Below are 13,446 nucleotides of genomic sequence, written 5' to 3' on the forward strand. Positions count from 1 at the left end.
AGCCCTGGATAATACATTACACCCTCATATTTCCCCCTCTCGGCTGACGTCTCCACACTTTCACAGTAGAACAGATCAGTTGGCTCATGCCAACGCAGCGCTTGTTAAAGGCTGGGCAGCTGCTGCGATCAGATGTGTGTGTCTCGCCCACCGCAGTTCGAACAGGGGTTAACATAACCCCTTTCAGTTTCAAATCTATAGCGTCATCCTCTCTCGTTGCTGATTCGGCAGGAAATGCTAGTAAACTATCGTGTTCCAGACTAGTATCTCCCTGCAATGTTTTTTGCAAAGATGTCCTTCAAATACTTGGCCTGCAGACATCATTTGACTGAGAGGTTAGATTGGTGTCTTAATTGGCAGCAATCTAAACTTCAACAGACACATGAAAGAAATATCTACATCAGCTTTATATCACCTGAAGAACATTGTGAAATGTTTAGATCTCATGTCACCAATTGCTTTTATCTCAGGGTTGATTACTTTAATTAAGTATTTTAATGATTTATATTATTTGTATTCGATTTTGATGCAATTATTTTATGCTTTACTTTTATGTAAGGTAGGCTACATTTTTATATTCCTATGTTTCTCATAGTTCTATAGCTACTTACTTTTTAATATTTTGGATTATTATACTAATGCTTATTTGTGGACCTGCAATAAGCAATAGGCTTGTTTGCCAACTCTGAGGTTTTATCTGTGTGTGTGTTTGTGTCCTTTTAAATGAGTGGAATATTTCCATACACTGGAATCTTACAATAAAAACATGCCTTACATTCATACAGATCTGAGCGTCTCATTCGTCCAAAAACTTTCACTTTCGAGAGCGGTGGAAAAAACAGGAGTGACGACACTCACTCCGTTTACGGATTATGGAAGTGTTTGAAGTTTACACGGGCAATCACTTGGTCAGTAGTCAATGACTTAATTCCACCGTCCTGAGATTCAGCCTTTCAGGGGTTTTTTTTGGAACTCTTGATCGCGTGGCGGCGACGCCGAAACTCTCTCTTTCTATGCCTCTAAGAAGATTCCGAAGGATGGTTGGTCCAATGGGTGGCACTGACGAGGTCATATATCTCGGTAAACAGCGCTTTTAATAACTTAAACGAGTGGTTGAAAAGGCTCTACTAACGTAAACTAATTAAATTGTTTAAATCGTAATTGTAAAAATCGCATTTGTGCACGGTGACACCAAATGTTCGGCATATAGTTTAATTTCTGACGTAGCTGACTTGATTTACAAATGCTTCTGCGTAGACTCGGCGTAGTGACCTATATAGGGCGCGATCACATGGGCACTTTGCCGCTTGTAAAACACAAGGTGCACTAATATAAAGTCTTCATAAAACTGTGAATGACGTGGGCCCAGTGGACTAGTCGGACATTCAATTTGGGAAATTCCAGCCGCCTATGCAAAAACGCAAGGCGCTCAGTGCGCTTGGCAGCGCCATGTCAACCCACCCCATAACGCGTGTAGCCTAAGCCTTTAGTGCCACCCAGAGCCTTATAGATAGCAAAATGAGGTTATAGAAGCAAAAATGAGGTGTTGTAATCGCAGGCATCTCTGGCTGACATGGTCAAAACTTGAGGTGTAGAATCATTCTGACACCCACTGAATGCATGCACAGTTTCGTGAAATTCCGTTCATGGGCGGGGCATACAATACATTAATTTATATGTAAATTTAGTGACTGGATACCAACTGGCCTGTAGATGGCCAGACACAGTTTTCTGTGAATATCTCAAGAACTGTAGGGCCTAGGAAGACCATTTTTGTATGTTGGCCTCCAGGGGCCATGTCAACCCATCCCATAACCCCTACTACATAACAACTCATTTGATGTATAGCGCCACCTAGTTAAAAATGAAAAAGCAAAAACGAGGCGTTGTAATCCCAGGTATCTTTGGCTGACAGGTTCAAAACTGCACAGAACTTGAAGTGTAGGATCATTATGACACCCTCTGAATGCAGGCCAAGTTTTGTGGAATTCCATTCATAGGGGACCATACAGTAAATTGATATATGTACATGTAGTGACTGTACACTATGCATGCACACACACACACACACTCATGAACACACATAATCACACATAAAGATACATGCACGCACACACACACATATAAAAACACAAACACACACACACAAGCACAGACATACACACACACATAAACACACACATAAGCACAGACACACACAGGTATGAACACACTCACACGCACACATGCATACACACACACACACACACATTAACATGCAGTGCACATGCATAAATACACACAAAGATACATAATGACACATGCACACACACACACACACACACAGGTGACATGTAGGCATACGTACGCACGTACATGCACACACACACACACACACACAGTAGACATGTAGGCATACATACGCACGTACATGCACACACACAGGCACACACACACACACACACACACACACACACACACACACACACACACACACAGTAGACATGTAGGCATACGTACGCACGTACATGCACACACACACACACACACACACAGTAGACATGTAGGCATACGTACGCACGTACATGCACACACACACACACACACACACAGTAGACATGTAGGCATACGTACGCACGTACATGCACACACAGGCACGCATGCACAGACTCACGCATACACACCCACAGACTCACGCATACACACCCACAGGCACGCACACACACCCACAGGCACGCACACACACACATAAACACAAACATGTACACGCACGCACACACACCCCATTACCCCCACACACCCACAGGCACGCACAGACACACATAAACACAAACATGTACACGCACGCACGCACACACCCCATTACCCCCACACACCCACAGGCACGCACAGACACACGTAAACACAAACATGTACACGCACGCACACACACACACCCCATTACCCCCACACACCCACTCACAAGCGAACACACACACACACACACACACACACACACATAAAACACACACATGCAGGCAAGCAGACACACACACACACGCACACCCTTACTCCCACACACACACTCACAAGCGAAAACACACACAGAGAGAAGCACACACATACACAAAAGCAAACGCACACATGCTCATTTACATGCACAAAAGTTTCAAGAGCAGAGTAGGGGATGGAGTAGGACATGGAGACAAACTGCCAAGCGTGATGTATTTCTGCAGAGAGAATGTGCAGGACTGAGCGGCGGTCATGTTTTATTTGTGTAGTTTTATGTACATTTGTTACCAGGAAAATCACCAGGGGATCACTGTTCTTCTATGTTCATATGACTATCTGTGTTCTTGTGCCCTCAGTTGTATTGTGCTTGGCATGGTGTGTGACTGGGACACAGGCAGCAGCACAGAAGAAGGTTCAGTGTGTGTGCAGCCCACAGGACGGATTTAACCGCTATCGCATCTCTCCACCGATGGCGGATGTAGTTGATGAGGCAACGGATTACTGCACCACTGCATGGACCTGCAACGTATGGAGGTTTTAGGACAAATACACCAAAAATACACCAATTGACTAGTGTTGCATGATGCACAGAACATCATGGAGTATCACGATACCCTGAAATTAGAAATGATACAATATCCTATTTTGTTACTGTTAGTACTTTAAGAATGGGGTTTTAAATGATGTTTTATAAACAAAGTTCGGGTGGAGCCTTCGGGATGATTGACAGCAATTAACTCACCCACTGCCACCGCAGGGTAGGCCTATTTAAGCCGACCTCCTTTTCCATATCGCCACACGCTCCGGCGTTCAGCGAAATCATTCAGTCTGCGTATTGTTTGCATTGACAAGACAGCTCTCATGGAACTGGAAATCCACGCCTCTTCCAGCGCATCTGGAGGACAACCGTCCGCCAACACCCGACACCCAGGGCCCTCCTCCCGGCTTAAAAATAATCTTATTAAGTTTCCCCCGCGCCGCCAGCGTAGGGAATCCAGGACACAGGGTCGCAGAAGGTGCTCCTCTCCTGCCCCGTCGCTTGGGGCAGCATTTCTCGCTTCAGCAGCCTCAACTTCGCGGCAGCACCAGGACCCAGCGCCAGCAAGGCGTTGACCCTACCCACTGGACAGTGGCTCGTGATCCGCAGCACTCTCCATTTCAGCGGCATCGGCGTTCCGTGGGTCCGGATAGGAAGTTCCATCTCCTCCGCCTGCTAACGCAGTCGGATAACCCGGTCCGTTAAGCCCCTCCCCGCTCCCTCACTTTGTTTTCCTCCCCAGACCAGGAAGCTGCTCCTTCTGGCATCCCGACGCTGTTCCTTCCCTCCGGCCATTCAGCCGGACGAAGCACACACCACCAGCCACCTCGCCGGGCAGACGCGCCGACAGCACTCTCCGGCACCACACGCTCAGAGCGTATCATTCGCTGCTTCAGCCACAGCCACTGCCGTCAGCGGCTCAGGCCCATTCCCGCCAGATCTCCGCCCGTATTTCGGGTCCAACCCCACTTCTCCAGGCGGCCCCGGTAGCGAAGCGTCGCTTCTCCCCCACCCTTCTTTCCCTCCCCATCCACCTCCCTAGCCAGGACTTCGGTCCAGGCCTGCCCCACCTCCAGTCGTTCCGGACGACTGCTCCCCTCCCCCCCCCCCCTCCCTTTCCATTCCGGGGAGCCCGCGTCTGTACAGCACGCCTCAACTCACGAAGCGTCAGCTCGAAGAGTCACCTCACTAGCTCCCCATCTCTCTTATGAGTTAGCGAGCACCTGGTCTCAGCCCGCGCCGATAGCGACAGCGCCGCTACTCCCCTAACCCTCTTTTCCTTCCCGTCCCACTTCCCCAAGGACCCTGTCCCAGGTTGCTCCCCTTCTGGTCAGCGTCAGCGGCCTCCCTCCCCCCCTTTTTCTCCCTTCCCATCTCTTCCCCGGCTCCGCGCTAGACCAGCCCGCAGCAGCGGGTCATCAGCACTCAGCGAGTGCTTCGGACCATGACGTCCCGTTCCGGCAGCAAAACTATTCTTTAGCCACAGCACAGGCCCTGCCACCGCCTCCTCACGCTGCAGCATTCGAACCACCACCCGTCTGGCGTCCACCAGGAACCTCATCTTGTCAGGTGCAGGCGTGAGACCTTTCTACCATTCTTCCCTCCCTCCCTATTCCCTCTCATAACCGGGATCTAGTTTGCGGCGAACGTTTTTTTTCTCTAAAAAATTCTGGCCCAGCATCAAAAACCCTGTCATTTCCCGAGTTCACCGTAGCTTTTACCAACTACACGGAAGTCATCTGTTTCGCGTTCCCCAGCCGACGCAAAGAGCTGAACGACTACCTGGCCATCATCGCCGGTCTAGCCGTATCCTACGGGGGAGCTCATTTCTACACATATCACCGGCTGTTTTCAGCTAAATGCGCTGCCAGAGTCGGCCTCTGGAACCAAAACCCTACTGGGGCATTTCGATATGGAGCTCCATAACAGCGTTTTTTCTAGGACTTAAACCATCTTGTCCCTCTGCAATAGCCCCAGTCACGGCGCGGCCGAGTGTCCACTAGTCAACTCCCCAGCTTTTCGGAGACCATCTTCCTATAAACCACCCCCTCAGCTATCTTCAGCCCATCACGGCCGACCTAGCCCTCCAAGCCCTCGCTACCCCTACTGGACTGCTTGGTCGTGCTTCAAACAGTTCCATGCAAAGCACTCACTACCATTTCCCAGGTTCGATGCAGTCACCATATCATCATTTATCACCCACGCCCACACTTCACTCGGGATCAAAGTCTCTTCCATTAGAGTCTACCTAGCTGGCATTCATTTCGTCTACAAACTCCTCCACGGCTCCGAATGCCCTTCCTTCTCTGACACCAGGATAGGCTTGTTAATCAAAGGTATCCGTAGGCAACAGCCAGTCCCCCAAGACTCCCGCCTTCCCATTACCTCAAGCATTCTCGCCACCTGCCTCGCTACCCTTCGCAAAGGGTTCATGTCACCGCATTCCGATTCCACCATCTCCGTTATGTTTCTACTGGCCTTTTTGGGCTGCTGAGATGTAGCGAGTTTACATGCCCTTCGTCTCTCTTCATTCCCGATGTCCACCCGTGCATCGCAGATCTAGAGCAGCTAGACCAAGACACCATTCGATTTACCATCAAACAGAGTAAAACCGATCAGTCCCGAAAAGGACACTCCATATCCATTTAACTCCGCCTCAGATCTTCAGCCTTTCCAATACCTATCTCACTACATCTCATATCGGTCAGCTCAAGCTTCGTCTACTAGCCCGCTCTTCGTGTCAGACGAAGGGCTACCCATCACTCGCCACAGATTCCAGACACTCTTAAAAAACCATTCTAGTCAAATCTGGTTTTCCCGCGGATCGCTACTCAAGACACTCCTTCAGGATAGGAGCTGCCACAACAGCTGCGCTCAACGGCTTATCGGAGCAACAAATTAAAATACTGGGCCGTTGGTCCTCGGATGCCTACCAGTCTTACATCCGCTCCAATCTAGCGGATTTACGACTCGCTCAGCAAGCACTTATGTAGTTGGTAGCGGCCTTTCTCTGTGATCTTTTGGGGTGCAAGCGGTCATCGCTCTATCGCGATATCCGCTCCAGACAGCTTTGCCAAACACGCACTTCTCCCATACATTCTAGTCTAGCTGAAGCAATCATATAGAAGGGCGAACTAGTGAAATTATGTTTTATAAACAAAGTTCGGGTGGAGCCTTCGGGATGATTGACAGCAATTAACTCACCCACTGCCGCCGCAGGGTAGGCCTATTTAAGCCGACCTCCTTTTCCATACGTCACATGCTCCGGCGTTCGCGAAATCATCCCCCCTCCTCCCCCTACTCCTCCATTTCACCTATTGCCCTGTTACTCATCCTCCTTACACAGGGGGGTGCAAGCGGTCATCGCTCTATCGCGATATCCGCTCCAGGCACTCCAGGACCACGGACAGCTACCTTGCCAAACACGCACTTCTCCCATACATTCTAGTCTAGCTGAAGCAATCATATAGAAGGGCGAACTAGTGAATCATCATTTAAAAAGAAGGTCATCTGTTTTTCCACTGAATTTCCCCACTCCAAAAAGATTCCATGCTCTGGTCTTCTGTTACTGATGTCTAACTTTTCTTGTATCGTGTCAGTATTTGTATCGAGATATGCTACTTAGGTATGGTATCATATCGAAGTCATACGTTTGGTATTGTGACAACACCACAATTGACATCTTGTTATCATTTCTGAGCCATTAGCCTCTGGAGCCACATGTGATTGGCATTGTGTGACAAGAGTGTATGTCCAGGGAGATTTTAGTGCCAAAAAGTGAACATTTCTTCTTAAATCCGTACCACTGCTTTGAGAGGGTTTTCTGTGTAGGTGTAGCTGTATCAAAATAGCACACACATTTACAGTACACCCAGCTTTTGGCACACATTTCCCACAAATATGCTGTAATAGACTTTTGGCTCCATGGGACTATACTTGATCAGTGAAACTGTCTCCTTACCATGGTGCCCATCTTTAACATGACTTCCTCATCACCTGTCCCCTGTTAAAGAAGAAATCCGGCAAGTTTTCACATATATCTCCGTTTCTTAAGGTCACAAGAAACAATAACAGTCGGTTTTACCTAGCTTGAGTTACTACAGCCTGCAGCTAATGCATCCAGGCAACTACAGCGCTACACTCTGGGGGCATGAGTGTAGTGCTGTAGCTGCCTAACTGTGTTAGCTGCTGGCTGTAGCAACTTGAGGTAGGTAAAACCGATTGTTTTTTTTTTGTTGTTTTTTTAAAAACAGTACTCAGTGACCTTGAGAAATGGAGATTTATGTGAAAACTCACTGGATTTCTCCTTTAAAATGATTGATAATGATAATTAAATGAATACTTTAAGAATAATTCAGTTTCTTTTTGTTTTTCTTGTTTCATATTTCAGACTACAGAGTGTGCCCACTATGATTACGAAGAACCAGAAAAGAAGGATGCCATGCGGTTTCTACCTCCTGTTGTGAATGCGTCTTTTGCTGCTGTTGACGTGGAGAGCCATGTGGACTCTGTTGTAGTGACTGTGGACTGCCCTCAGAAGGGTGTAAGTTCCCCATTACTCACGTAACCATTTTCTGTGCATCCAATGATGTCATTTGTATGCCATTACACACATATGTCTTTTTTTACATTTTGTTATGTGTATGTTTGTGTGTGTTTGTCTGTCTGTCTATCTTTGTGTTTTGCAGTTTGTTGCCAAGGATCTTCCTTGTCCATGTAAGTTTTATCTTGGCTTTTAGTTTTACACCAACTCTTTTATGTGGATGATTTACATTTATTCACGTGAACAACAATTGTTGAAATTCTTATAGTGTATTTCATAAATTCATAATGGGGGTAATTCTCTCATTCGTGCGTAAATCGCACGTAAGCGTTTTTCTACGCGCTTCAGTTACGAACTTTTCAGTTACGAACTTTTCAGTTACGCGTACTCTCCCATTCCCGCTTCCCCACACCCACAAGTTCGAAATCAAGGCGGCCTTGTGAAAGAGGCGTGATTTATTTACAATAGAACCAGACTGATCCACCACCTCGTTAATATAGGCTGATATGAAAACGTGGAGCGTGGACTTTCTTATTGACCTTCTGAATTCCATTGAAATCCAGAAAGAACACAAACCAGTCTTTGATTTTGAACGTAAGCATGGTGAACTGAATAGCGCAGGCCTACAGTAATATGGTGTGTCATTACACAGCCTAACAAAAAATTGGCTTCACAAAATTTCACTTTTGCTTTGAGTTTTTTTTTTATAAAGAGTCTAGACGTGCTTGAGGTGTGTAGATGCATAATTTAAAAACTCACTGTTTCAATGGCAGCTGCTTCTCATGATATCAATGTATCTACGCTAACCAAGCTGTAGACTGACTCATAATATCAATGCATCTATGCTAACCAAGCTGTAGACTGACTCATAATATCAATGTATCTATGCTAACCAAGCTGTAGACTGACTCATAATATCAATGTATCTATGCTAACCAAGCTGTAGACTGACTCATAATATCAATGTATCTATGCTAACCAAGCTGTAGACTGACTCATAATATCAATGTATCTATGCTAGCCAAGCTGTAGACTGACTCATAATATCAATGTATCTATGCTAGCCAAGCTGTAGACTTACACATGCAGTTTCAAATACAGTAGAGAGACTGGCATAACAATACCAGCCTCTATTACAAGCGAATCAAGAGACAGGCGAATATAAACTATGCTGCTCGACAAAAGTACAGACGTCTGTGCAAATGTATGTTTGACTTTGGTCAGATTCGGACAGAATGGACAGATTCGAACGAGGTAGGCTATGGCATTATGACTTAACGTCAAGTTAAAACTGAAGATGCACAGTCGGTAAGCTCTAATATCCAGAGTGGGTGATTATAATGGGGTTTTCACTATTTAACAATGTAGCCTCATGGATAAGGTAATGTCCGGAAAATATGCCATCGTGTCACACTGTAATGGGGGAAAACATGAAGGTGTATCAGCAAATGAGCTGCAGGACTGAGAGGTTCAGTAGGTCATTTGTTCCGGCCGCCATAAGACTACATAACAGACCTGTTTGAAGTGCATTAATTATTTACTACTAATGATAGAAGCTTGTTTTGGGACTCTTTTTATTTTATTAACTGTTGTCATCAGGGTTTTTACGAGTGTATAGCAGTGTGAATGCTTGTTGGTAGACAACACAAGGCTGCTGGACATCTGAATTTACCCTGCAGGGATGAATAAAACATGTAACTCCCTCTATCGCTCGTAAATGACAGATTTAAGCGAAGGGGAGAATTCACGCCCTTTAAAACAACAACTGAAATGCGCGTAGCTACGCAGTTTTTTTTACCCTTACGCACATGGGAGAATTAAATTAAGAATGAAATGTAATGTGTAGAGTTTGTGTGTGTGTGTGTGTGTGTGTGTGTGTGTGTGTGTGTGCATGTATGTTTGCAGGTGAAAAGTCATCTCCCTCTACCCCATCAATTCCCACCAATCAGGGTAAGGTATTACAGTATGAATGTAGTGAATCAAGTTTATGAAGAATGTTGGGCTGCTAAAATGATCTGAAATGGATTCACTGAAAGATGCATGCATTGTGAGGTGTTACTGTGTCACCATGATCACTATAATATAAGTCAATTTTATTTACATGATCGGATAAAGAGCAGGCACTCCAAGGAGGGTAAGGACAAGGAAGGATTGGTTTAAACATTTTATTATAATTGTTACATGGATTAAAACGACAACATGTTTTGACCAAAGCTTTCCATTCAAACCTACTGAGGTGCTCACTTTTATAGTGACATCAGGTCATATGACCATAACAAACGATGCAGATAAAAGAAACACACATCAAAGATATCAAAGCAGAGACACTCTTTTCCACAGGAAATATTTACACAAGTAAAGTAAACTCAGTATATTCATGAAGACGTTCCACTGCGTTTAAACGATGTATCCAAAATGAATGTCTATGTACTGTATGCGTGTTGCAGATCATAAGGGAGACTCACAAGGGGCACCAGAGAGACCACTACAGAGTCCACCAGATAATGAAGATGGTGACCCACTGAAGACCATACTTCCCTGGGTCATATTTGTCGTTGTTACATTGTTTGGCAGTGTGGCTGTTGTCCTCCTCATAAAACGGTATATAAACACAATTATGTGAATATAAAATGAAAATGGAATGTAGAAACTGTAATTTATAAAGGCTGAATCTTTAAGCAGTCAAAGAGTTGACTTATGGTATAGCCACGCTCCTGAGAATGTGGCCCCGATCAGCATTCCTTATCTATACTATCATGTTATAAAGAACTAGTCGTATTACTCTCACTACTCATTCAAAGCCCAAACTTTGATCTAGTAAAATGTTTCATGTACTGTACACTGGGTAGAATGTCAATAACCCTCTCCGTAATATTCATAATTCATAATATGTATATGTAAAGTGAATTTATAGCTCTAAACTCTCACCACATGCTAATAGACTGATTACACTATTGCCTATACACATGTTTTAGATGCAAGAAAATCCCAGAACCAAATGGACAGCAACCGGAGCAGCAACTGCAGCAGCAGCAGGAAGCTTTCGTTTTAGTGCCAATGAACAACCCAGATGAGTCTGAAGTGAACATACAACCCCCTGCTGATATAGACATGCACATAGACATACAGCAGTCTTAACAACTTTTTTAAAGGAGCCCTAAAGATTTGTTTTACCTTAAAGGTGCGATTTGTAGGATTGTTACCGAACGTTCTGTAGGCCAGAACGCTCTCAAGACTACCAGACGCGAGCCTCTTCTGGGTTGCCAAATGTAATGAAGACTTAGCTAACGTTAGTACACAGCTACACATTACGGAAACAGTGAAAACAAAAAATACCTCTCTAACCAACGTAACATATTTAGCTGAAGTTAGCGATGCAGATGAAGTTTAGCCTAGGCTACCTGTTGTGGAGAAATATGGCCAGCTCTGCGTCAGACTTGATATTCTTCGTTTGACGAAGACGTCACCATATCCGGAAGTTTTTTCGATGTCCACTTAATTTGTTTCTTGTTTTAATTTTGGAAATGTGCCTGCCTCTCGTAGGCGTTCATGTTGGCCTTTGCTAATTTGGCAACCCAAATAGGAAGACGCGCTAGCCCATTATTAATACGCTATTCTAGAATTAATCGTTCAAAACATAAACGAAAATTCCAAGAGATTCCGCCCCGTAACTCATTTTTTTTAATGGATTTTACGGGGTTTTACGGGTTAGAGTAATGTTGTCAAATAAGCCATTCCTTACTCTCTGACAACATATGGTGATCATTTTTGGAATGGTTACAGTTTATTTTCCATTATTTTCTACATACTGGACCTTTAAAGTAGCGCTTTCAAAATCATTTTGATGGAACTTTAATTATTGCACTTTTGCATATATCATTACTCAGATTTAAGTCAAATTCAGATTGTAATTAAAGGGACATCAGGCAAGCCTGATGCTTTTTCTCTACGAAACTCCCCCTCGCTCGGTCTGAAGCTCTTTTCCTTTTCTTTGCATCTTCCGTCAAGGGTTTTCACTGCTTCTTCGCCGGCTCTGCCATTATACACACATTTGCAACAATCGCTAGCGAATCACAGTTGCACACGTAAACAGCGTTTTACCTTACATTCCCATACTTTGTGTTTGATGGAGTACCCTCAGTAATTTGTTCATCAGTTTGAACTTTTGTAATATGTGACCCAAAATGAACATCAATCTCTTGACTATCTCGTGACAGTCATATTATACTTGAGCATCTAGTTTCTCTCGCTGACACTCTTCATGAATGAATGGAATGTAGGTATAGTTTACACCAACGATTACACGACCGGATGTAACTGCTGAGCTTTTTGTGTTCACAGTCAAGTCTTTCAGCTTACAATGGCAAGAACAAGGCGACTTTAGCATTTCCATACTGTTGCTCTGCTGACAGATGCATAAGAAAGGTGCTGTATGGTGGTCTTTCATGGTGAACATGATGATAGGAGACATACAGGTAAAGGAGGATCTTGTGGGATGCTCATGTTACTGGTTTCTTACCCTGGCAGCATTGTTTTGCAACTAAATACAGTGTCATTATGGGCTTTAGACCTCAACGTTTAAGAGCCTGGAGCAAATAACGTGTTTTGCCTCTGACAAAGGATGTACTTGGTTTGTGTGGATTGTGGTCATGCGGAGGATTGTAGGGTTGCCTCTAATGATTACTTTCATAGTCAATAAATCTGTTGATTATTCTCGATTAATCTATGAGTTATTTGGTCAATATGTCAGATAATGGTGAAAAAATGCCAATCAGTGTTCCCTAAGGCCCAAGATGCACTCTGTTTTGTCCATGTGCCAAAGATATTCTGTTTACTGTTGTAGAGGAGCAAGCCAACCAGAACATAATCTAGTTTAAGAGGCAGCAATCAGAGGATTTTGAGTATTTTTCCTTAAAATATTACTCATCATTTATTCTATGCTTGACTTTAGGATGGACTCATATGGTGGTGAACAATCATTAACTTGAGTGCTGTGTAGAGGTATTATGGGCGACCTTACATGATTTTCTCACCATTGTGGTCTTTGATGATTTTTTTACAATTTTCGTAAAAATAAGTGAAAACGACCCAAGAATACAGAAAACATTATGAAGAAAGAATGATAGCCTTATAATCATAATATAATATATAATGTATAAATATAATGTGTATATTATAATGGAGTGTCCTGATCTGCAGTGTATGGGTCCTATCAGCACTATTAGTAGTTAGTAATTTATTATATATTTATATATTAGTAATTTTGTGCCCCTGCTGCGCCTTGCGTTTTTGCAGAGGCGCCCTGACTGCTACGGATTGAGAAAAGTTCAACTCAAAGTGGAAAAGTGCCCAACACCATTCACGTTTTTATGAAAACATAGTCCTCTCATTTTAC

At 44.2% G+C, this 13,446-nt stretch overlaps 1 protein-coding gene across 1 annotated transcript; it reads left to right on the top strand.

Annotated features, from left to right (window-relative positions):
* Nucleotides 1-852: 852 nt before the first annotated feature.
* Nucleotides 853-11,286, top strand: LOC125306205. Its single transcript, XM_048261431.1, has 7 exons — nt 853-1,080; nt 3,327-3,496; nt 7,899-8,051; nt 8,197-8,224; nt 9,957-10,001; nt 10,499-10,652; nt 11,027-11,286. The coding sequence occupies exons 1-7, from the start codon at nt 1,014-1,016 to the stop codon at nt 11,187-11,189; spliced, it is 780 nt and encodes a 259-aa protein (XP_048117388.1). The 5' UTR covers nt 853-1,013; the 3' UTR covers nt 11,190-11,286.
* Nucleotides 11,287-13,446: the final 2,160 nt, after the last annotated feature.

This window comes from Alosa alosa, chromosome 13, assembly GCF_017589495.1.
Source record: "Alosa alosa isolate M-15738 ecotype Scorff River chromosome 13, AALO_Geno_1.1, whole genome shotgun sequence".
Taxonomy (NCBI): Eukaryota; Metazoa; Chordata; class Actinopteri; order Clupeiformes; family Clupeidae; genus Alosa; species Alosa alosa.

Coding starts and splice junctions, on each gene's coding strand:
- LOC125306205 (XM_048261431.1), top strand. CDS start 1,014: ATGCCTCTAAGAAGATTCCGAAGGATGGTTGGTCCAATGGGTGGCACT. Junction 1,081..3,326: donor TGACGAGGTCATATATCTCG/GTAAACAGCGCT, acceptor TTGTGCCCTCAG/TTGTATTGTGCTTGGCATGG. Junction 8,052..8,196: donor TGGACTGCCCTCAGAAGGGT/GTAAGTTCCCCA, acceptor TGTGTTTTGCAG/TTTGTTGCCAAGGATCTTCC.